The following is a 23135-nucleotide window of genomic DNA, read 5'->3' as shown; positions in this document are numbered from 1 at the left end:
AGGTCAGAAATTGGTTATTTCGAAATCTTTTGCCACTACGGAGTTGGGACTATCACGCTCTGCAGGTCTAGCTGATGCCAATGGGAAATGCAAAACAATCTAATAACCAAGTTCTTCGACTGTTCTACATTAGGCGGCTTTTTAGTAGAATACAGTTTATTTATCATATTCCCATGGCGCACCTGAAGCTCGCTCATCACTTATAACCCTTGCGTGAGATAATCTCGAAACACAACAAGTCGTCAAGTTAAATGAAAAATAAATATAATTTTATTTGATCAATCGAAAAAAAACTTAGCAATCAAAAGCAAGATATTAATATTTTGTACTCGTTCGCCAACGTAGATAAGAATAATACACGCGTATGTAATTTTTTCATGTGCTTGCGCTTGACACACGGAAATGCCTGAAGTGTTAAGCTTTTGCGGCAAAACCTAAAAATCTGTATTGGGAGCAAAAATGTTGTTTGGCAAAATTTGTTGTTCGTATAGAAGCTACTCTGAAGCTAATCAATTTAGGATAGCTAACACCAAAATGTTATGTCTCGTGCTTTTACTATTTTTGAACCAACAGCGACATAAAGATCAATTGTAAATTTAAATATACTTCATTAAATATATAGGATGTACATCATAAATTAATATCCATTTCATTTGGAAGCTAGGCCCACGTTAATTATAATTAATTAGATCAATATATTTTAAAATGCTGCCGTTGTGGTATTACTCCTTCAAGATTCCACGTGAGAAATCAGATCATTTGCAGCAAAACTGATCAAATAAAATTCTACGCAAAAACACGATTAAAATTAATTCATTTTCTTGCAGTCAAGTTTATCGATAATCCAGATCTACTATCATACGCCAAAATTTGCAATATTAGAATTTCTTGAAAGTGTTCGACGTCTGTCTTGACCATACACGCTTCCTCTCCTACGATTTCGTCTGATAGCGCTTACACACTAAACACAAAACATAATTAAATTTCGATTTTTGATAGAAAATCGACGCCAAGGACATATTCGCCAAGAACCAGGACAATATGATATGAAATAAAACATTTAACCGTTATAGAATGCGTTGTTGGCAAAACTTACCGGTAACACTAAAAACGCTATCGGCTGCAAAAACTTCGGCCTGAACACATCATCCGCAAATGTGTACGTGATCACGCAGATGAACCCATGACTTAGAAGTAAACATTCAGAAATTCCGCCCAGTATACAGTGATTATTGAAATCAAATGAAAGTGAAGGCTGTACAGCATCTGAAAAAGAGTCATTTGAAAATGTAATGTTGGTGGAAGAAACGGCCTGAAACATTCTCATAAATTAAATATTTTGATTGATATTTTGTGAAAACAAAATCTAATCTCTCCTATCTTGGAAACGTCATTGATTCGCATTTTTATATGGTAACCACGTCTTTTTGATGCCATGACAATGAGTATGATCCCTGAATACCTGGCAGCTATGCCATGTGTTGGCTATAATTTTCAGATGACAGAAAGGAATAAATTTAGGTAAGGGTTTCACTCGTATAAAAGCTAAATTGTTCGCCGCGAAGATACAGAAATAGACATAAGATACTTGTAATATTTTACGGTCGCGTCTGCTACGAATATTGACTGCGATAACATATGTTCATCGTTAAAAAATGAATCTATGGCGACCATGGTAATAGAAATTGCTTTTTATTTTATCTTCTTAAACTTCAAATTTTTATAGTTGATTATGAACGTGTAATCTAGCTAGAGGGATGAGCTCAAAATTTTGCACCATCACGTAAATTATCTGCCTAATAGTAGCGTCCATATAGTTTTTCTTCTCGCTAGCAGGGATTAAGATGGAATATCTCTACAATACTGAATTCCCATCCCGCTATGCCACGCTATCGCTATATATATATTATGGAGCCAGGACTATTTGCAAACACTAAATATTCTTGGATCAAAAGCGATTTCGGCACAAAATTAGTGCAGCATTCTATTTTTACCTGCAGTGGTCGACACAGAAGAATTTGAACTGTGTGGATTCGCAAAAGCCTTCCAATCGATGTTGCAATATTCTGCTCCAACAAGTAGAAAATAAAACGGGATCAACGTAGTCAGGAACAACACTCCCCATGTAATAATGACCACATACAGATACCAGGTATCTCGAATTCGCCTCAAAATACTCGGACGGTATGTAGTAGGCGTGAAATATGCTTTATTTTGAGTGTTCTTCAGCGACCATTTTCGTTTTGCAGTTTTTGGTTTTTGAACAGGATCTGCACGAAAACAGAATTCTAAGATACAAATTTACAAGCTGCCGCAGTGACAATAGCTAACAACTAGTAGCTATTCAACTAGTTTAAAAATTTTCAGACAGTAATAACGATTTCAACAATACTAACAACATATTGAGCATGCTAGGACTCGCCAATTGTGATTTCAGACTGCATTTCGCATGTTCTCAGCAAAATTTTACGTGGCACTTTTTATCATTTTTTTTATCAATTGAAATTCAAATATTGGAGGATTTGAAAACTTTTGCTTCACGTTTTCATTTTAGACATTAGAATCGTCATTACAATCAGTTAACTAATATGATGCTGACTGAGAATAAAACATAAAAAAATGTGTTTGGAAGAGGACATTGACTATACCAGTTACATATTTGCAAAATTTCTGCTTGTATATGAATAAATTAAATACCTTCAACTCGTAGAAAAAATTGATTTGCTTCTGATTCAGAGTCTGTTCTGTACCCAGACGTACTTGGTTTATCACAGTAAGCTTCTTCGATCGCAGAATTTCTTCTGCTTCGAATCGGCTCTTCTTCTCCACTCTCTATGCGCAGCCTACTTTCTTGTTTCTGTCGAATCATCTATAATATAGAACACAGCATTTAGTTAATTCACTAAAATCCATAAGCTGGTACTTATAAATATGGGTTCGTTAAGAAGCATATTGGTATATTGCATAGTCAATCGAAAGTATAGAAAAGTATTATTATTACATTGAAGGTTTAACGATTTCCAAACTAGGTATAGCTTATGTAAGTCATCAAATCAGATAAAGCGGTCCGAACGAAACCACAAATTGTAATGTAAATAAATAAAGTTGAATTTATTTCTCCGTCGTTCGATAGCTAAAGTTGGACGAATACTATAATTATAAGGTCGTATTGAAGTGGAAGTATATCGGGTGCAATTAAAAGATCAATGAACGAAAATTGGCAATGAAGTGCTTTTAAGTTGAAACCTGAAAGGTCTTATACATTCAAGCTCAAGACAAGTAATTTTACACAATGTGCATGAAAGCTCAACCCATTTTTAGGCCGCCGGAGAATTTTGAAAATTCAATTAGTACAATTTATGTTTACATACTAAACAAAAATGGATCTCACTCTCAAACCAAGGTAGGTGAGTATTTGTAAACCCAAAGAAGAAATGAATTTCAATTTAAAATAATCATTTTTGTTCGTTAATCGTTCGAGATTATTACATGGTTAAATTAATACCGTACGTGGGCGAGAGAGAGTCCGAGAAGGTAGGTTGAGACGAAAAACACGAACGTCAGCCCAGTTATTAAAATCGCTTTTTGCCATATTTCCAATGATACAAATTCCAATAAAATTCCGTACGACTCCCTTGTTGATTTTGAATAATCCGATACCACGCATACAGAAATGATAACGCTGATCATCCAAGAGTTGAAAATTAATATAACGGCAACAGACGTTGGCATCATGTCTCCAATATGATATCTAAACAAGCAAAAATATAAAATAATTTTGGAACAAGACAAACGTGATTTGGGTGAGTTATTTTACACCAGTGGGGCGAGAAAGTAGGGGTTGTGAATTGTCGTGAACTAGACTCATAGGTTGAATTCTGAAAAATCTGATCAACTGTGAGAGAATTGCTTCCACAACCCGGTTCAAATAATCAAGCCAATTAGGCCCCCTCTGTCGAGTTTCGCAGGCTATTCATTTGACTATCTCAAGGCTTCACCGTAAATCAACGATAAAAAGATATAATCTGGTTGCTAGCACGCACCTTTGTTCGGAATGATTGCGTGCAAAAGTCGTATAAAACATATGGAAAATCGGAGAATAATTAACAAAATCATCTAAATAATTTTATATAAAGAAAAGATCCATTTAACTCGAGTGGCGGAAAAGTTTGACAAAAATCATCAGAGCAAAAACGGCTTTTTAGCCACTACTGAATGATGATGTTGTTGAAACTGCACAATATTCAACAACGAGTATTAATCCAACGCCATGTACTGTTCATGCACGGCCCGATTACTCCAGCTATCATAATGTTTTTTGCTATAGTAGCACATAAATATACTATCATGTTTTTCAACACTTGCAACTAAAACAGAAAGTTATTGTTACCTGAATGGGCGAGTTGAGGCGTGATATCGGTCAATCGATGCGCATAGAATTGTGAAGAAAGATGAAGAAATGGAAGCAATCAAGGCAGCAGAGAGGTAGGGTTGAGCATGGTTATGCTGTAGAGAAAAACATTCAACTTTACTTCAATTTTATCATATTTTGGATGAAAACACTAATGCTAAAACAACAAATTATTAAATGAGTAGAATTTACGGTAATAGGGGGAAACATAAATGGATTCCACAAGTAAAAGCAAAGAATATGATATGACACTTGTTTATTTTTGGAATATTTATATCGATAGCCTCTTAAAATTCGTAGAAACCGCCCTAATACAACAAAACTTATTCTGTTTGTCAGCCTAAATGTTATCTTAGGCAAAAAGCATACGCGATAGAGTTCTTTGAACTATTTCAGCCGTTTTCTATTCAACCGATAGTTGTATTACTATTGCCTGGGAAATATTGTATAAATACAAAATTACTTTTTAAAAACCTTTTTCATTTTATTTATATGCGACAAAAAGGTTTGTAGTGCGCATGACTGACCCGCACATTTCCTGGTTCTTTATATAACAATGCGCCCTTCCAAGTCGTTGCGATTTGGTCCTGTACCAGAATCTAAATACTTAATCCCAGAATTGAAATAAAAGCGTTAGAGCTTATACATATATATATTGATTTGATAAATTAGTGCTACACACCATTTGAGACGTATGACAATATATTCTATATATATTCTTAAGTGATTCATTAGTCTTGCTTTAAAAAACAACGCAAATATATTTCTATCACATTTCATGCTTTTGCTACGTCATCCTTGATATATAACATAGGATTGGTTTAAACGTTTTAGTCAGATGGTCAGAGTAAGAGTTGAAAGTCATATTCATCGCAAACTGATGTATGTCGAATTAGGCTTTCTTGCAAAATGCAGCAGCAGCTTTTGGGCAGCAGCTTTTTTTTCCATCAGTTCGATAAATCTCCTTGGTTTGTGAAAGAGATTGCGTTATTACTTGACAGTAATTTCATTTGATGTTACTAATATTGCTTACGATATTGATTTTTAAATGAACATTCTAAACTGCATTGTGATGGATTATCCATGAAAGCTGGTTATGCTGATTATTTTAAGTATCCATATATTTTAATAGTAATCTATATTTGAAGATAATCTCTATTGGTATTGATCTCCATGGATCCCAACAAAGTAAATGTAAAAAGTAAAGTACAAAAGTGAGTGAAGTAAAATATGCACATTGCAATACAAATTGGTATATTTTCATTGATGAATTGGTTGTCTGATAAATGTTCATAATATCACTGCGTTAATTCAACAGAATATATTCTAAAATGAGCACACGATCTAAAATCGTTAACAGTTGGCATCCGGCCGATATTGAAATGTCAAATTATATTCGACAGTTATTGCTTACACATATATTATTTACAGATTTAGAATAATAGTAAAAATTAATTTTTTTTCAATGAAGATTTATTTTCTTATTCATTCTTATTAGCCTTGCTCGCATTGTAGGCATTTTATATTCTCCGAGATGTCATTGTACTAAAAATATTCATTAAATTATTATTATCCGTTTCTGTATCGAATTCCGTTTTTTCCTTATTGTTTTGATTTACATTCCTTTTATTCGAGTTTTAATGTTTGCTGTCCGTGTTGATCTTTGTCGATGGTTTACAGCTGCCTCCCAGTTTTAACACTTTCTTATATATATTGTAGCTTGTAACAATATGGCAATGGGCAATGGTTATACATTATTAAATTATAGTAATATTCCCATTTTCGCCTCCTTTTCTTCACTCGTCAAATTATAAAATATCGATTTGCCAAATTATGCTGATGAAGTATACACCACAAAGTTAATCAATTGGACTAATTTTCAAATCGATACATGATGAGTTAATGACACCCACGCGAGTCAATGATGACCCCGCTCCGAAATGCCCCTTTATCACCAAGAAATCAATTGAGCCCAGAAAGTGAACTACTAACTATATTAAAGAGACGAATAGGCTACCTCAGCAAAAGAGTTATTAGTTTGTTTTATATAACATTTTGTTGATAAATCGGATCATTACAATAGTCGTAAATCGGCATTAAAATTTTGGGGGTCGGGTTCGAAATTGAGTGCAAAATAATCGTCGTCTCGATTGGGATCTAAGCCCGTCCGCATGATGCATTGCCATCTTCGTGTCAAGTCACTCTTGCTTTTCAACCAACGAGCCTTACATCTATTATGTGTTCGCATGTTCTACAGTACACTGAGGAAACCAGGATGAACTTATTAGTGATATTTCTTACCTCTTTATAAATCTCCACTTGTGAGCTTGAAAAATTTGGCAACAAAACGATGATGCATAAAAGTATATCCTTCAGGCATAACGAAGCTCTGAAAAACCAAAACAAAAATTAACGGAAAATACAAAACCAATTTAAAACTTTTCTACATACTATAAAATAAATAGATTTGAAAGCTTTAATGCCCAGACTGTATCATGACTGTAGCTGTTTAAAAAATCATGAGCAAAATGCCATTTGTGATTTTGAGTATAGCTATGGCAAGCGACTTTACTTCTCGGTTCAACTGACCCTGTTTTAAATGCCTTGGGAATATTATATCATATGCGAAAACAAATATTTGTCCAGGATAGAAGTAGTATGTGCAAGTTGACATTACAATTTGTGTGAGTCCTTATAAATTATATGTAAGTCGAGTTGTAACAGTTGTTACAACAGAAATGTTGACTTTGAATTAATATGGAATTTATGTTCGGCAATTACCTATTGTAGATATGCTGTAAAATCATTGTGTTTTAAATTTGTACAGAGCTATGATATTGGCGAGAAGTCTATCAAAAATATTATAGCAATTTCAAGGGGCAATTGCGGTGGGTGCCGAAAATTGAATGCAAATGGCATCATTTAGCCATGCCATTCTACTTACAAATGCGTTTGTACAGGTGTGATATATATAAGCATCTGTTTTAGAAGGTATATATAATTGTTATTCCTATTCTGGGCTGGGCATGATTCAAATTTACACTCGTAAAAAAGTATGGCTTCTATAAAAATGGTGCCACCGTCTGATAAGCACTATTTGTGGATAAACACAATTTGTGTCATGATTTGATTGAAACAATGGCGAATGTACATAATATCTTGTTATACACGATTTATCTGGTCTGGCTGAGGTAATGCAAACATAGTAACCGTAAATTAAACTGTCAAAACCTCTTAAATTACGATGTTCAAGTTTTAATAATATAAAAATATGCACCTGTGATTTATAAGTTCGTGCAGCATAATATGTAATTATACACGCAAGTTATCTGTACTGTACTCAAAAGCAAAAAACTTACTTTTTATTTTACTTCAACGTGACTCTTAGCAACAAAACAGTATTCGTGAATTACTCTATTTAATGATGTCATACCAACCCGCTTTAGTGAAATGAATCTTTCATTCAAATGTAGTCCCGAAACAAATTTACAGTCTCTCTACACTTTGAAAATTTCATCAAAAACTAGTCGCATAAACTCAATTATAGCGTACGTTTCTCACCTGAATAGCCATAAAGGTTTTCTAAGCTTCTTAGATGACAGAATGGTAATAATACACCAGCAGGAAACTAGTAAAGTTGCAGTTCCAGCGGTAAATCCAACAACGAAAACTACTTTTAACGAAGAGGGGGCGTCAGCGTCCCACGTAAATACCATTACATAATAGTAGATTTCGATACTTTATGATGAATATTTCTGTAAAAACATATATTTATTAAATCGGTATTTATTGCACTTGACAAAATTTAGCAGTTACCGACCAAGCCGTTTTCAGAGAGAAAAATAAGCACCGTTATTCTTGTTGAACAAAGAAAAGTAACTGATGTTATTTTTGTGTGAATTGACGTCGCAAAGGGGACTTTTCTTCTGGCCATTCACGCTTTATAACCCATATATATATCTTTTGTAGCGGTAGCTGAGCTAAGTCATAAATAAACGAATAGGTTCTAAACTCGTTTTGCCACCAAACCGTTGGCAATGCGACTGACACTAGTGACAGTACGCCAAGCTCTTACTGGAGAATGAAAGAGTCAAATATATGAAGTAGAGCCTGTACAACCCCGCGAAACTGACAGTGGTCGAAATTGTGTCATAACAACGGTTCCATTGCATTTGAGTCACGTACATTTGAACCCGTATTCGAACCCACGACAATTGCACCTTCATACTATTGCACCATTTTTTGCGGATATTTGAACCCATACTAACCCTAAAACATGTATTTTATCACTGTCATATAGATCAGCGGTTCCCAACCTTTCTACCCTGGCGGACCGGTAAAATTAGATTAAATGTACTCGCGGACCGGAAAAAATTGAAATGGCCGTAACGCTGGAAAGAATAGCATATATTTTCGTAAAATAATGCAATGTCGGGCACTCAATATGCTTCTAGACAAAAAAACACACTTTAAACCTCTCACACGGAGAATAACTATCAAATAATGTGCCGACAAAATATTAAAAAAGGGTGAAACATAAAATAATACCATATATTTGCGTAATGAAATGCAGTGCTGGGCACCCATTATGCGTAAGAAAGGCACGCAAAAAATTCTCACATTAAAAACATGCACAATTTACTCCTGTGAGAATTTTGCTGCTGTTTCGTTTCCGATATAAGATTGCAAACGAGGCCTCAAAGAAGTTTTTGCAATACGTATAGCTCTGCAGCCGCGTGCAGCCGATTTCTTTGCTTCGTTTTAATTGAATCTAGTGATGAAAATGTTTTTTCGCATAACGCAGTAACTGGCTGAAAATCCGGACAACAGTTTGATTGCTCGATTACTTGGCGATGGGTATTCGTTATCAAGAGATATCTAAAATTGTGATAAGTAATTCTTTTTTAATCCTTTTTTTTTTCATTGGGTTCATCATAATCCCTCTGCAGTTAATCGACGCGTCAAACGAAATGAATTTGCATTACAATGACAAAGTCGTCGATAACTTGGCGACAAGCTCAAAATCCTACTGTGTCTGGAAAAGATCTCTGCAGCCCATCCTTTTTTTGCGTGTTTCGTGACCACCTGTGGGGTCGCAACAAGTTCATATCTTACTGGATTATTATACTGTTCTTGACTGTTTTCTAGTTTAAACAAGGATATATCCATTACGTTTTATATGGATGGTCATATTAATTAGGAAAAGCACGCAGAACAGAAAAAGCACGCGGGCCGATTTTTAGGCTTCCTAATTTTGCGAGATTTGATGGAGCGCATTCGCGATGAATCGGAGCTGGAAAAGCGAAGAATGTGAGTGATCGGCGCCAACATGTCGCGTAAGACGGCGCCAACATGTCGCGAGAGACGTCGCAATATGACGGCAGAAGAGAATTGCGTAATGAGCCAACGCAACTTTGTCCACGGTAAAGCGGTTGAGACGGCATAAAAAAACAAAACAACGAAATTTCTCGCGGACCGGCAAAAAAGCTTCGCGGACCGGCATCGGTCCGCGGACCGGCGGTTGGGAACCACTGATATAGATTGAACCCGCGAATATACGGGCGCAAATGTATGGGTTCAAATGTACGGTCACCCATATCAACTGTTGTGGTCTGACAAATTTGCTAATTGGTTAATGATTCATGCAGCATCGGAAACTTATGTCCATAATCACTGAGTTTCCACTCTGGTTCTGGACCTATTTTACATAGCACAAAACCCAACCACAAAACTAAAACTAAACCCACTTTTTTGCTTCGAACACTGTAGGATTGGACTACACGGATATGGATTAATCGATTAACCAATTTAGAAATAAACACTTTCAAATGGTTGGTGCTAAACGCGTTAAACAGATGCAGATACTAAATTCTCTCACCACAAACAACAAATTCATAAAATTAACTTTCGGGATTGAAAAATAACTGACCAGAAACTCCTAGATGCGCAATGTATGATTCTAGTAAGTGACTCTCGCATTAATTTGTAATTTTTAAAAACCTCAAACAAACAATAAAAATTCCTGTTCGCTCAATAAATCTATATATTTCTAAATCCATAAACTCCCCTTCAAAGGTTTGACGAGCAAAATACAACGACCTGTAAGAGTGGTCCTTCTGTGTTTGTTGACGTTTCTCGCGTTTCACTCCACTGCCGAACGGCCGACTATGTTTCTCTCCAGTCTGACTTGAAGCGATCGATACATGCCCACTTCTCACGATAAGCTTATACGTTTTTCAAAACGACAAATTTAAGTTGTGTCTTGTATTTCAACGCAATATATATGGGGCAAGCTCGACATAACAGAAGCTGACAATTGTGAAGTGCACTTCGGAATCGTGAACGGTTATAATAATAATTCGCAGTCCGATTCCGACAAGAGGCAAAGTACGCAACTAGAATAAGTGCAACAACAATATTTGACTGAAACAAATAGGGCCTACACTACATATGATAAACTAGCGTTAGCCACACGGCCTATTCCACCAGTATATAGACATTGCACATGGGCGTACAGAATTGGTGACCGTACATTTGAACCCATGTACATTTGAATCCATGCGTATATCCACGGGTTCAATCTATATGCGGGTGCTAAAACCCATGGGTTAGGGTTAGTATGGGTTTAACTATCCGTGAAACAAAAAAAATTCCATAGGTGCAATAGCATACAGGTGAAATTGTCATGGGTTCAAATGTACGTGGGTTCAAATGTAATGGAACCCACAGAATTACGTTGAAAAAAAACAAAACGAATCGTTATATCTTCATAAACATTCACATATTGTTTCATTTCGCGTTTTTTTCTCTATTTTAATGAAATTCCACCTATTTTTTTAAAGTTTGATGTCATTTTCATAGCGTTATTTAGAAGCACATTGTATCTTTGCATTGTCGATCATCTAAAAATAGCTTGACGAATCAATGATTTCCCGCGGTATTGAGTAGGTACATCTCAAGATTAACATCGATCTTGATCATTGCCTGAGCACGATAGTTTAATACCAAACGGATAAATTCGATGATTCTGTCACTCAATTTTATATCTGGCCAAGCATATTTAAAAGTGTACTCTCCTGACATAGGAATATTATCTATATCTTCGCTGCGTTGCATATTTGACAGTGCCAGTAAGGTAACATATCCTAATAATTTGCATGCATAATGTATGTTTCAGAATATTGTGTTGGTATCTAGATCCACACTCATAGTAATGAAATAATAACGAGCTTTAACATAACTGTCAGTTGATTAAAAACCCATAACAATACAGCTGTAACCCCCTCATAAATGTTTCCATCGATAGCCTCGGGGAAACGAATAAGGATTATTCATACTTAAGTACACTAAGTCCAGCGACAAAAGTATTTTCATACAAAAGCGTAGCTCAAATTGATTGTTCGTGGTGTCAAATTTCTATTTTTTTATGCTGTAGTGAGTCGAAGAACTCTCAAAACCGCCGCCTTTTGTCATGATTACACACAGCTTCGATATCGTCGACATAGCTACTTCTTATCGCGCGCGATCAAACATGGCACTGCCGAATTTATTTGTGGAATAAATAAACATCGACAGACATCGATTCACCCTTTTCCAAATGGCTGGAAAGTTACTGTTTATTGTCATCTGGTGATTATTTTCTGCTTTAGTCATATCATACCACAGGGCAGCAGGAAGTACTGCAGCATAACTTCCTCAAGTCGTCACGAAAAGTTAAATGCCGCTACAAGGTAGATATAGGCTTGGAAATATGCGGTTGTAGTATGGGTTACTTATCTTCAATCAACAAATGACACAGTGATCTCATGTTAGTTTATCCAATGCAAATGAAACGACTTTACGCGTGCTATATGACGTTCTAGTCTGTGAGCTGTACAACAAGTATTTTACGCAGATTTGAAAATAGTGTTACGATGAAATTGAAATAATTCTCCTGGTTATTATTGCAGCATCTAATACAAGCGTCTACGCCTAATTTTGCAGACTTTCATGGCAGGAACCTCCCCGTGACTGATGAATGTACCGTAATTAAATCTTTCACCAATTTTCTAAAATGCTGAATTTAAATGCAACCAATAACACACAAACGCTCATGTTTAAAATTACTGTTCCAGACAGCGATTTTAGTTTGTAACTCAATTCTCCCTGAAAAAAGATAGAAACACATATAATTTAGAAACCCCAAATGAATTGTTAAAACCGCATTTACCAATACCATTATTGCTAAAATTAAATTTACTGTCAATCAATCTTCTCTGGCTCTGGTGGAATCTCTTCTTCGACTATTAGGAGTAGTAATTACACGGGTTGTGGTTTTGTTATCGCCGAGATTTTGATTTATGAAACTGTATTTTGGTAACAACATTATTTGTTAAAATTTTTGAGCAGTGAATATTATTCATCTATTTATTTAATCCAACTCGACAGGCTATTAGGTTAAACATGCAAAATCAATCGAAAACGAAGAGTCCTCCCTTAAAATGACATAATGCAATAACTGTGGCATGTGTTGTACTACATCGCGTGGCAGCCCAATAGTTTTTTATTTTATTTTTTTCAATAAGTATACTTGAACGATTTACCGAAAAATATAATCAGATTATAAGCAACGTGATTATGGAATTTGAATATTTTTTCAGTGCCTCATGAAGCTTTCGTTTTCAGGATAAAATGGATTTATTTCATGTTCATACGTCTACAAAATATTTTAAAGATGTTCTTGGTACATTGGTATATACCGGGTGGCAAAGCTATTTTGCCGCACCCGTATGGTTATTCAAGTATATATTTAAATTATAATAATTAGTGATATCGTTAATTAAATATAAACACAAAGGTAGTATCTACAAAGGTAGATAGATAGATTTTATTTCGATTCATTCGCAAAAAATAAAACAATACTCAAACGAGAATATCGGTTGGAAACCGATGACTTATCGATCGATAGTTAGGGGATCCCCCAAAACAGAAACTGCAGTTTCGATTCATCCGCTCTTGTAACTTGCGCACTGCGCATCGCACACACACACTCGGCGGGTTTCAAAATTCTCTCGCTTTACAAAAATCTAGATCACTATATCAATAATTGATTGATAACTCGCTAATTATACGACATAATTCGCCCAAAATCAATAGGCTTCTGGTCCGAGATAAGATGAATGCACATGCAAAATCTGGAGCAGATTCAATCTCGCTTTCGTGAGATATCGCGTGCATCTAACAGACACACACACAGACACACAGACAGACAGACATACAGACAAATACCTATCAATATACTTACCGATCTTAAGATCGATAAGTAAAAAGAGAATGGCGAAGAATCTGAAAAGTGAACAAAAACCTAACAATAAGTTTATAACTTAAACGTTTCACGCACCGAAGAAAGAAGAAAACAAATCACAACAAACATAAACAAATAAACATGAATACAAACGATTGGTGAATATTGAGGCGTCTAACTTGGCAATAGAAGTTTACTTTATTTTTCAATTGGAAAACATAAACATGACTCATAATTTCATAAATTAAAGCCAAGATTGTCGGTACAGACTGCGTGGTAATAATGGATGTTTCCCCGATCCGCTTTCTTATAGCCTACTTTTACTCCTCATACTCTCCCTATACTTTACCACTGCGAACTTTTTTATTGAATGCACCTTTGGGAGTTGGCACTTAATAACTAGTTTACATGTTCAACCTAATATCATGCAAGGGACCTCCTGAACTCAGGTTGTGTACCAGGTTAGGGTTCAGGTTATGCGACATCTTGGTGCGCATGCTTCAGGAGTACCCATACAAGTCTATATCGTAGCTTTTTCTGGACTGATTTCGGATTATTCTATTTAAACTAAAACTCCTCGAAAGATATAATGACCATTAAATTAATTCTTGGATAGGTAAACGAAGGAATACTACAACCATGTTTGAAAGCTGCCAGAATGAAACTGGAGTCTCGTCGCTTGTAGGGATCTCAACTGTTACGTCATCATTAACTCGTTGGTGATTGGTCATCATTATGGAAATGAACGGGGACGTCTAGATTATGGGAAAATAGAGCCTCCTGTATTGATCTGAAAAGAGTCAGAAGAATTAAGTGAACAGAACTTTAGATCAGGAGGCATAATTTCAATTTTGAAGTCAGAGATTAAATTGTTAATAACCGATTTCTGGCCGAATTTCATGTCAATTCGGAGTCGGACGTAACTTGCTGAATAATCAAATATGAAAGTAAGATTTGCCGAAACGGAAAATCAGCGGCGTTTTAATAAAATTGGCCGATATCGTGACCAGAACAATGAGTTGAAAGCCGGGATTTCAGAATCCTGGTTTTCAAGATTTGATGTTGTCCCGAACTTGACCCAAGATAAATTCTGTCTGTGGCTAACCATTTCTAAATGGTGGCTAAATTCTTAATTCCTACTATTGAAATATTTTGTCGATTTGATGTTTATAGCCTAATTTAAATGTTTTATAACCACAATATTTATTCAAAATATGATATAACCCGCCATTAGAAATGTACTAATACCTAATTAAGGCCTAGCCCATAGCAATTTTTTCGAGATTAATATTTGCTTACTGCAACTAAACTAAAATTTCATGGAAGGAAAAAAAATCGAGTTATTTGAACTATACCTAAATTAGAGTAATATAACTTAAAACTTACAAATGGCTAGCGAAACCACGAAAACGAGCTATCGTTTACCCAAGCTATTGTATTAGTATTCATTTACGTTTTATCACCATGCCTAAAAATCTGTCTGAGTGAAAAAAGTGCCTGAGCAGTTGCTCAATTATAACCTCACCTTCTGCATCTTGCTGATTAGTCAATGTTAAGGAAGTGAAGGAGGAAGTAGACTAGTAGAGGCTTTGGGAAACATCTATTTGATTTCATGAAAATCTTCCTGTAGTCTTCATCGCCGTGAGATGTCGGGCCAGAGTGTAAACATCATTTCGGCGCCGTTTGGACCAGTACTTTGAAACGTATTTTTGTCAGTAGACGGCGGAGTCTTCACAGTTTTGGTTTCCCTATGGACTTTGTCGGCGAACAAGAGTTTTTGAGTGGAATTGAGCCATTGTCAACTTCAGAAACTAGTACTCCACACGATACGAAATTGAAAAATTCTTTAGCTCCACTGGATTCTTTAAATAGGTGAGGATAAATATCAGAATACAGGAATATCATGTAGATTTTTAAATTTTCTAACGTAGTCTACCTTTATGTGACGCAGGTTTCAGGGTTAACGAGTTTCTGAATTTGCTGAAAATATGTACGATTCTGTGCTCTGAATTTTTTTGTCTTTGTCCTGATTTCATTGTGAATTAATTTTTAGTACTCCAGTACTTAGATCATCTCGGCACAAATTGCTGAAATGGCAAATAAATTGGGCTCTTGGCAATTTTGATTTAATAATTCTGTTTTCAGCAGTTCAGAAAGCCCTGTTTATCTGCATATCCAGATATCAGTCAACTGGCTAAGGCCATGTTTCTCACTTGAAAATTATAAAATTATTTTTTCCATTGTTTCTGTGTTTAGGTAGAAATAGCAAAAGGGTGGTTCACCTAGTTTAATGGTTTGTTGGTTTGCGATCCACTTCGTTCTTGTTGGTATAAAATTAGAACAACCAACGTTAATCCCACAGTTTCGTGTTATAGTTTAAATTTTTTCCGGTATGATGCACTTTGAATAAAATTTAAGGTTTAATATACGTTCACTTAAAGTCAAACACTAAACACCGTATTTGCGGTTGAATGATAGATTTATGGTCCTTTTTTTAGGAATTTTTACACATAATTATATCTCACAATACATGAACCTACGAACTACACAGGGTACTGTAGTTGGTTGCATGATAGCAAGCATGCTGCTAATGTTAGCATTATTTGTTAACATCCAGCAATGTGCTAACTTGTATATAAAAAAATTATAGAAAAACTCACTATGAATTGGTATCACTCAAACAATTACAGAATCTTCAAATTTATTTTTAGTACTGAAGATCCTATCAATTACCCAGTAATGAAGCCAGGATTTTCACCATCACCTGTGAAACCTCTTTCAAGTTATTCATCTCCCGTCATCACGGCTGATTCAGGATCGTTTACATCAGCTGCTCAGGAAATAACGAAGCATTTGCAGGAATCTCTTGCAACAAGTCTTAAGAAAGAGAAACAAGCTATGCAGTCAATTTCACCTGGTCCTAAGAAAAACGATTCTATTCTCATGAGCAGTAAATCACCATCTGATAGATACTCCACGTCCCCATCAAAGTTTAAAGTTAGATTTGATGATGAAGTCACACCAGGTGAAGGTGATTTTCAATCAGAATTAAGGATTTCATTTCACACTCCTCCAAAAAGAAGAGACGTTTCCTCAACAGTTTCTACGACTTCTCCTGCACGAAGAAACTTGAGTCATCAGATGAATATGGAAAAATTGTCTTCACCTCAGACTGACTTAAAATATACTTCAAGTAATGACAATTTTATGCTTGATTCTCTCAGAATTCCTTCAAATGAAGAAGAGAGACAGAAGTTGTTTGATTTCATGAAAAAAATGGAAACAAGTATATCTGGAGATCCATTGTCATCTTTGTTCTCTCTTCAAAGTGGAATTAGGGAACAAAGGAAACAACCAACACAAGCAATTCCTAATGGCAATGTCAAACCAAGGTAATTTTTTTAACTTACACTTACACATAGCAAATCGTTGAATCCATACTTTTGTACTTTCAATTATATATTCGCTATATTTTAAATGTCTTCATTCTTTAATTTGATATTCATGGTTAATACACTAAATACTCAATATAATTTCACTAGAACGAAGTTAGCATCTGCTCCAATCAAATCCTGCTCAGGGCATTTCTATAAAGAAGTAACTTAAAGTTTATAAATCTGAATGTGTCATATGTCATGAGTATCAGTATTCTATTCTGTCATTATTCAGAGCATTTGCTGTAATTATACGATCAAATCATCGTAAATTTCAGTCAAAATATTTTGTGATGTTTCTCGTGATGTGTGCAACAAAACTCTTGAATTACTCAGAATAATTATCTTCAATCCCAGTATTATATGCATACGAATCCAATTTTGCAAAAAAGGAAAAGTAGTTGGTTTAGCTGAAACCTGATTGATATCAGAAATATTGTCAGTCTTGTCAATTTATTTAATATTTTATTTTTTTTCATACAATATGTCATGCATTACAAAAATAAATATCCAAATTGAAATTTATTTGAAGTATATTTGGTGTTTCAAGCTTCATCTCGTAAAACAAGGATCGCTTACTGTATATATGTATATTATAATTATAGTGGTTCTGAAATGTTTGGAAAGACCTCGAAGATGAGCAGAAATGAGAAACCTGATCCTAATTTGAGGAAGAAGAAAATTGAAAATAGAAGGACCAATCCAAAAGAGGTTGGAAAGAAAACTTATACAATGAAAAATGAAGCAAGAGATCAAATGAAGAAAGTTCCATCGAAAAAGAATACTCAGGTGTCTCTCACACACTCATTCTTTGTTTATTCCATACACTGCGGCAGACGATAAAGTAGTATATTATTTAAACTTGTTTTTGGCATCCAAGTTAGAGAGTTGCACCAGCTAATGATGTCATTATGGCCTGTATTCGAAACGCAGAGAGAATAAAACAAAAAAATAAAAAGAGGAAGACATTCTACTTTTTTCTTGTTGGAGTCATTCAGCTTTTGTTTCATTTAAATTATTGCGCATTGAATTTTATCATATTTTCGCTAACGACAAGAAAAACTTTTATATCTTCAGAAAGTACCAAGCACAAAATCATCAAAGTTATCAAAACAAAACATCACAAAAAGTACTGCTGCTGTGAAATATACAAGTGAAGGCCAACAAACAATCGACAGTATGGAGACGGTGAGAAATCATTTGCAAGGAATGCTGAAAATGGATGGAGTATTGGGTAAGCCGAAGGAAGAAAGGATTTTGTATATTTATAAGTTCACCTTCTTAATCAGTTATGAACACTTGTTCCAATTGGATTTGTTTCGAACAATGCCCAGACAAGAATCCATCGATATGTGCGGAACTCTGTGTTCGGTACATCGTTCTAAGCATTAGAAGCATGTTTGACATGGTATCTCTGATTACACTGCGCGGGTTTGTGTCCTGTGGGGCATAATTATGTGCGACAGCGACAGGATATCTAGATTCTATGTAGAATGGTTTTTGACTTCCTGCACCGCCAACTCCATGCATCTGAAACGAATAACTGGCTTATTTTTCTCATTTTCGCCATTGACTAATAACCATGAAAGAAGCCATGGTTTGCCATATTAAATCTTCCCCCTCCCCCGGAACATCATTTACCAACCTAATTTTATCATACCCTGAATGAAGCACAGTGTTTAAACTGCTATAACCTGCCATATTGATACATGGTTGACCATCATCTAGTATTAAATTGTATCATTTTATTGTATTGACCAGGAAACAATGAATCGAAGAACATATCTGAAGATTACAAATTGTATTTTGGTGCTAAGGATACCAAAACTGACGGAGATGGTCCCGAATCTTTTCGTAGCACTGATACTGCAACATTGCTGAGGTGAGTTTATTATATTTATAAATAATATTTAAGGTGACCGTACATTTGAACCCACGTATATTTGAACCCATGTGTATATCCACGGGTTCAATCTATATGCGGGTGCTAAAACCCATTGGTTAGGGTTAGTATGGGTTTAACTATCCGTGAAACAAAAAAAATTCCATAGGTGCAATACCATACAGGTGCAATTGTCATGGGTTCAAATGTACGTGGGTTCAAATGTAATGGAACCAATATTTAATATTAATTACAGATATCCTGGTTTATCGGCAATGACTTCAGGAGTATTTTGATTTACTACTATACTAAATCCTTTGGTGAAAGTTATATTTCAGTTAAAAGTTATTCATTATATGACAGTATAAATTCTTCTTCTTCGTATTCATTGCTTGACTACTCCAGATAATTAATATTTATGTCGGAATCACCGATTTATGAATTGCCAAAAGACTGTCAAATATGAATATTCAATTGAATATCACTAAGGTTGTTCAATTGACATACATCTAATATTGGAGACAATCAAATCAAAAAATATTGCGAGATTATTCACCAAATAAAAGTTTGTCTTCAAGATTATTATCTTTCATGTAGAACTGCTCAATGCACTGCCACCAATCTTTTTCTAAATAGTGAATAAGTGACAAACAGCCAACCATCCATCTAGCCACATTTACATTTTTTTTTAAACAACAGCAAAGTTAATTTAACACAGATGGGATGTTACAGATGGGGGACCTCATATCTCAGTAAACCAACATTTATTTATTCATTTTTAGTGCACAACCATCCGATTTTGTTCCGCCTACTTCAAGTCCAGAATCAGCATCAGGTGATATAGATGCCTTGATGAACAATGATGCAACTTCAAATATATTCTCTATATTACGTGGAAACTCGAATCATCCAACAACAACTACAAGATCTTCTGTGGATTCCAGTGTAACAGTTGAAAATAAAATATTAAGAGATACATTGGAAAAAGAAAGGTTTGATATTGTCACAGTATTTCAAATGCTGGCCTAACTATATTGATGTTCACAGGTGCCAGATATTGGGGCAAAAGTTTTACCATTCTATCTCACAACCCATTCCCACAGCTTCACCCATTTTGTAGTAGATTATAGCTGATGAATTCTGAATCTGAAGAATATGGTATCTTTCAACCTTGTAGAATTCCATGTTTCTGCAGCCGCTCAGATCTGTATCAGGACTGAAATACCTTATAATAATATATGGATCATATATTATCTATATATACCTGTGTCTGTTTTCAATTTAATGCTTGCTTCTAGTTGCTCGCAATCTGGTTGACACCACTCATAAAAGGGAAAAGTGTGATATTAGAGCCATCTGTAATATTATTCGAATTTTCTGATTGCATTTACAATACATTAATTACATTTACAGGTATCGTCGTAACCACTGTGAGAAGCAAATACAAAAACTTCAAAACAAAATACTTGAAATTCAACAGGAACTTGCAGTTGGACAATCCGTTGCAAGGAAAAAGGACATGATGATTGAACAACTAGATAAGGTATTAATATTTATACTAGTTATTTACGGTCAGCCAAATGTAAAGTCTTCTAAATACAATAGAAATCTGTTATAAAATTTTGTATTCCTGAATGTTCACTGGACTTTCGATTTTTGATGCTACTGCCGTGGGGCCTACTGCCATACGTCATTTAAATGCTGCCTGTTTACTGGCAAATATACCAAATTTTCAATAAAAATTCATAATGTCAAAAAGTATGCAATAGACTTCATGCCACAGTACTGGCCATGGATCTCATGCTAACGATGAGGAGTTGAAGCAAACTATTTCAATATCCTTACTCTGTGTATTATGTTTCAACAATAAACAAGCTAAGCCTTAAAACTAACAGGACTGCCGCATTTAGGCGATGTATAGCAGTATACCTCATGCTATAGTAGCACCAGTTTTTTATTAAACAAATTTGAAACCATTATGTATGCTTTTATGTTTTTCGTATGCCTTAGTGAGTAATGTACATTTGTTTGGACACAAAGTCTCTTACTTGCCAAGATAGACTATAGTCACATAGATGTAAAATTGCCACCCATAATTGCATACTTTTTTGAAGCTTTTAAAAATTTGGGACTAAAACAACTTATAGAACTCACTCAAGATTATATGAAACTTGAGCAAACTTTACGAGCGATCGTTAAAATGCCAAGACATACTGAAACAATTCAGTAAGTATTATAATCTTATATCAATTGCCAGTAACTATCGGTATATGTGAGACATGAAGAAATTCAAGTCAATATGATCTAACAGCAAACCACCATTTTAAAAAAGAATTCAAGTTGGGCTCTGGTTCAAAGACGTAGTTTAGTCATATTGGACATTAAACGATGTGTACAAAATGTCATGATGTAGTGTTTTGTATAATTCCCATAACACTTCTCAGTAATTGGTGCCAGCTTAATCAATGTTTTTTTCGGCATAGTCTATTTAGTGTAAAAACACATTATCATAAGTATTAATGTATAAGAATTTTTTTTTTGAGGTTTTTCTGTTTTTAGACATTGGCAAAAGTAGTTGATGGGTGGAAAGGTCATGAAAAGAAGCTCACAAAATCAGTTCAACAATTGACCAAGGAAAAAGAAAAATTCAAAACTGAATTGGAGAGAAGTGAAGAAGTATGTGTTTTGCTGTTTTTCCTTAAAACTAGTATTATTTTGATGTGGTTTTTAAAGTGAGAAAGAATCATTTAAAAAAAATTTTTTGCTGTTGATGTTCCTTTCCATTTATGGCAGGTTGTTTTTGTTAATTGGTGTTGATTGACAATGTTCCCAACACATTTTCAGTGAGCTTTTATTTTTTAGGAAGATGTATAATTAATAATAGTAGGCCTACATTTATTTCATGTTATGGCATTGTTTCATGATTCATATTAATTTTCTATTTTGTCAGACGATCAATGGGCTTCAATCAGATGCATTAAATGTTATTGAGGATTATGAAAAAATGAAAGAAAGATTGGAATTGAAAGAAGAAGAACAAAAGCTGCTTCAACAAACATTTCAGGTTTGTATAATCCACAATAATCTGTCTTGCGAAGTATGCTAAATGCATTGTTTCGGAGAATCAATGAATTGACTCTAGTTCCGATTCAGACTTGAGTCTGAAATGACTCAAACTTGTGCCAGTGACATTTAGCTCAGTGATTGACTCGACTTCAGTTGTGGACTGAACCAATCTTTCTCAACCTGGGTTCGATCGAACCCTGGGGTTCGGTAGATGGGTCCAGGGGTTGAACGAAAGTCCTCCCAAAGTTATTTTAGCTTTTGGATTTCCAAAGTTGCATTTTTGCCTTGGTAGTGATTCCCCTCTCCAGCAGCACAAGAAGTTTTTACTGACATGAAATCACCTGCCTTTTGACACGGTGTATTGGTATTTGATGTTACACCAGAATGATCGCGGGGGGTTTGAGGTTTATCCGGAAAACTCTTTGCAATTTTGAGGATTTTTTTGTAAAATATGTCAACCAAGAACGAGACCTGTTCGGATAACTATGTGTACTTGTTCTCTTGTTGCAATTTATGTTGCCCTATACCCAACAAAGTTGTTGTTGTTCAAAGCGCTTTGGGGTTCGACGAAAGCTTTCCAACTAACATAGAGGTTTGATAGGGTCGCAAAGTTTAAGAACCACTGGACTAGGAGCAAGGCTAGCATGACCTGTGACTTGACTCAAGACACTGGCTTCTACTCAACACTGGTTAAATGTATGTTTCTTACTGAAGTCATTTTGTATTTACTTCTCACCTAAAAATATAAAGTTTCTTTTTGTTGCTGAATCATTCTTCTTGTAACTTTTGTTTTGATATTTGAATAGATGAAGACTCATGAAATATCTCGGGTCATTGACCAGAAAAATGCTTCGATTGAAAAACTTCTAAATGATAAGCAAACAATGGTGGAAGATATCAATAATTTAACAAAGAAAATGGAACAATTGCACGAGGAGGTTGAGGTTCGTATTTTTAAAACCTACAGATGTGAACTTTTAAAATGGTGTATTGTTGAATTCAAAAAATTTGAAAAATTTCACATGAGTGATTTGTAACGCAGTTCTCTGGATAATCTCA

At 35.0% G+C, this 23135-nt stretch overlaps 2 protein-coding genes across 2 annotated transcripts in view; one reads left to right on the top strand and one right to left on the bottom strand.

Moving 5' to 3' along the window:
• Positions 1–256: 256 nt before the first annotated feature.
• On the bottom strand, positions 257–8183 carry LOC120328121 (uncharacterized). Its single transcript, XM_039394525.2, has 8 exons — positions 7973–8183; positions 6713–6800; positions 4391–4506; positions 3511–3751; positions 2698–2869; positions 1995–2270; positions 1097–1266; positions 257–961 (listed from the first exon to the last, which is right to left on the bottom strand). The coding sequence occupies exons 1-8, from the start codon at positions 8125–8127 to the stop codon at positions 857–859; spliced, it is 1323 nt and encodes a 440-aa protein (XP_039250459.2). The 5' UTR covers positions 8128–8183; the 3' UTR covers positions 257–856.
• Positions 8184–15291: 7108 nt separating this feature from the next.
• Positions 15292–23135, top strand: part of LOC120327705 (uncharacterized) — a 36681-nt gene continuing 28837 nt past the window's right edge. Inside the window, exons 1-10 of the mRNA XM_078114473.1 lie at positions 15292–15566; positions 16406–17086; positions 17734–17917; positions 18206–18362; positions 18890–19010; positions 19793–20002; positions 20424–20553; positions 21570–21686; positions 21961–22074; positions 22883–23020. Of these exons, the coding sequence (XP_077970599.1) occupies positions 15445–15566; positions 16406–17086; positions 17734–17917; positions 18206–18362; positions 18890–19010; positions 19793–20002; positions 20424–20553; positions 21570–21686; positions 21961–22074; positions 22883–23020 (1974 nt within the window). The 5' untranslated portion in view covers positions 15292–15444. The remainder of the gene's footprint in view (positions 15567–16405; positions 17087–17733; positions 17918–18205; positions 18363–18889; positions 19011–19792; positions 20003–20423; positions 20554–21569; positions 21687–21960; positions 22075–22882; positions 23021–23135) is intronic.

This window comes from Styela clava, chromosome 7 (genome assembly GCF_964204865.1).
Source record: "Styela clava chromosome 7, kaStyClav1.hap1.2, whole genome shotgun sequence".
Taxonomy (NCBI): domain Eukaryota; kingdom Metazoa; phylum Chordata; class Ascidiacea; order Stolidobranchia; family Styelidae; genus Styela; species Styela clava.
The sequence above is the reverse complement of the archived record's forward strand: the minus strand, read 5'-3'. Positions and strand labels throughout refer to the sequence as shown.

Excerpts from the sequence above, each read along its gene's own strand:
- LOC120328121 (XM_039394525.2), bottom strand. The coding sequence starts at position 8,127 with ATGGTATTTACGTGGGACGCTGACGCCCCCTCTTCGTTAAAAGTAGTT. Across the intron at positions 4,507-6,712 it reads AAGTGGAGATTTATAAAGAG|CATAACCATGCTCAACCCTA; the intron begins GTAAGAAATATC and ends TTTTCTCTACAG. Across the intron at positions 962-1,096 it reads TAGCGTTTTTAGTGTTACCG|TGTGTAAGCGCTATCAGACG; the intron begins GTAAGTTTTGCC and ends TTTTGTGTTTAG.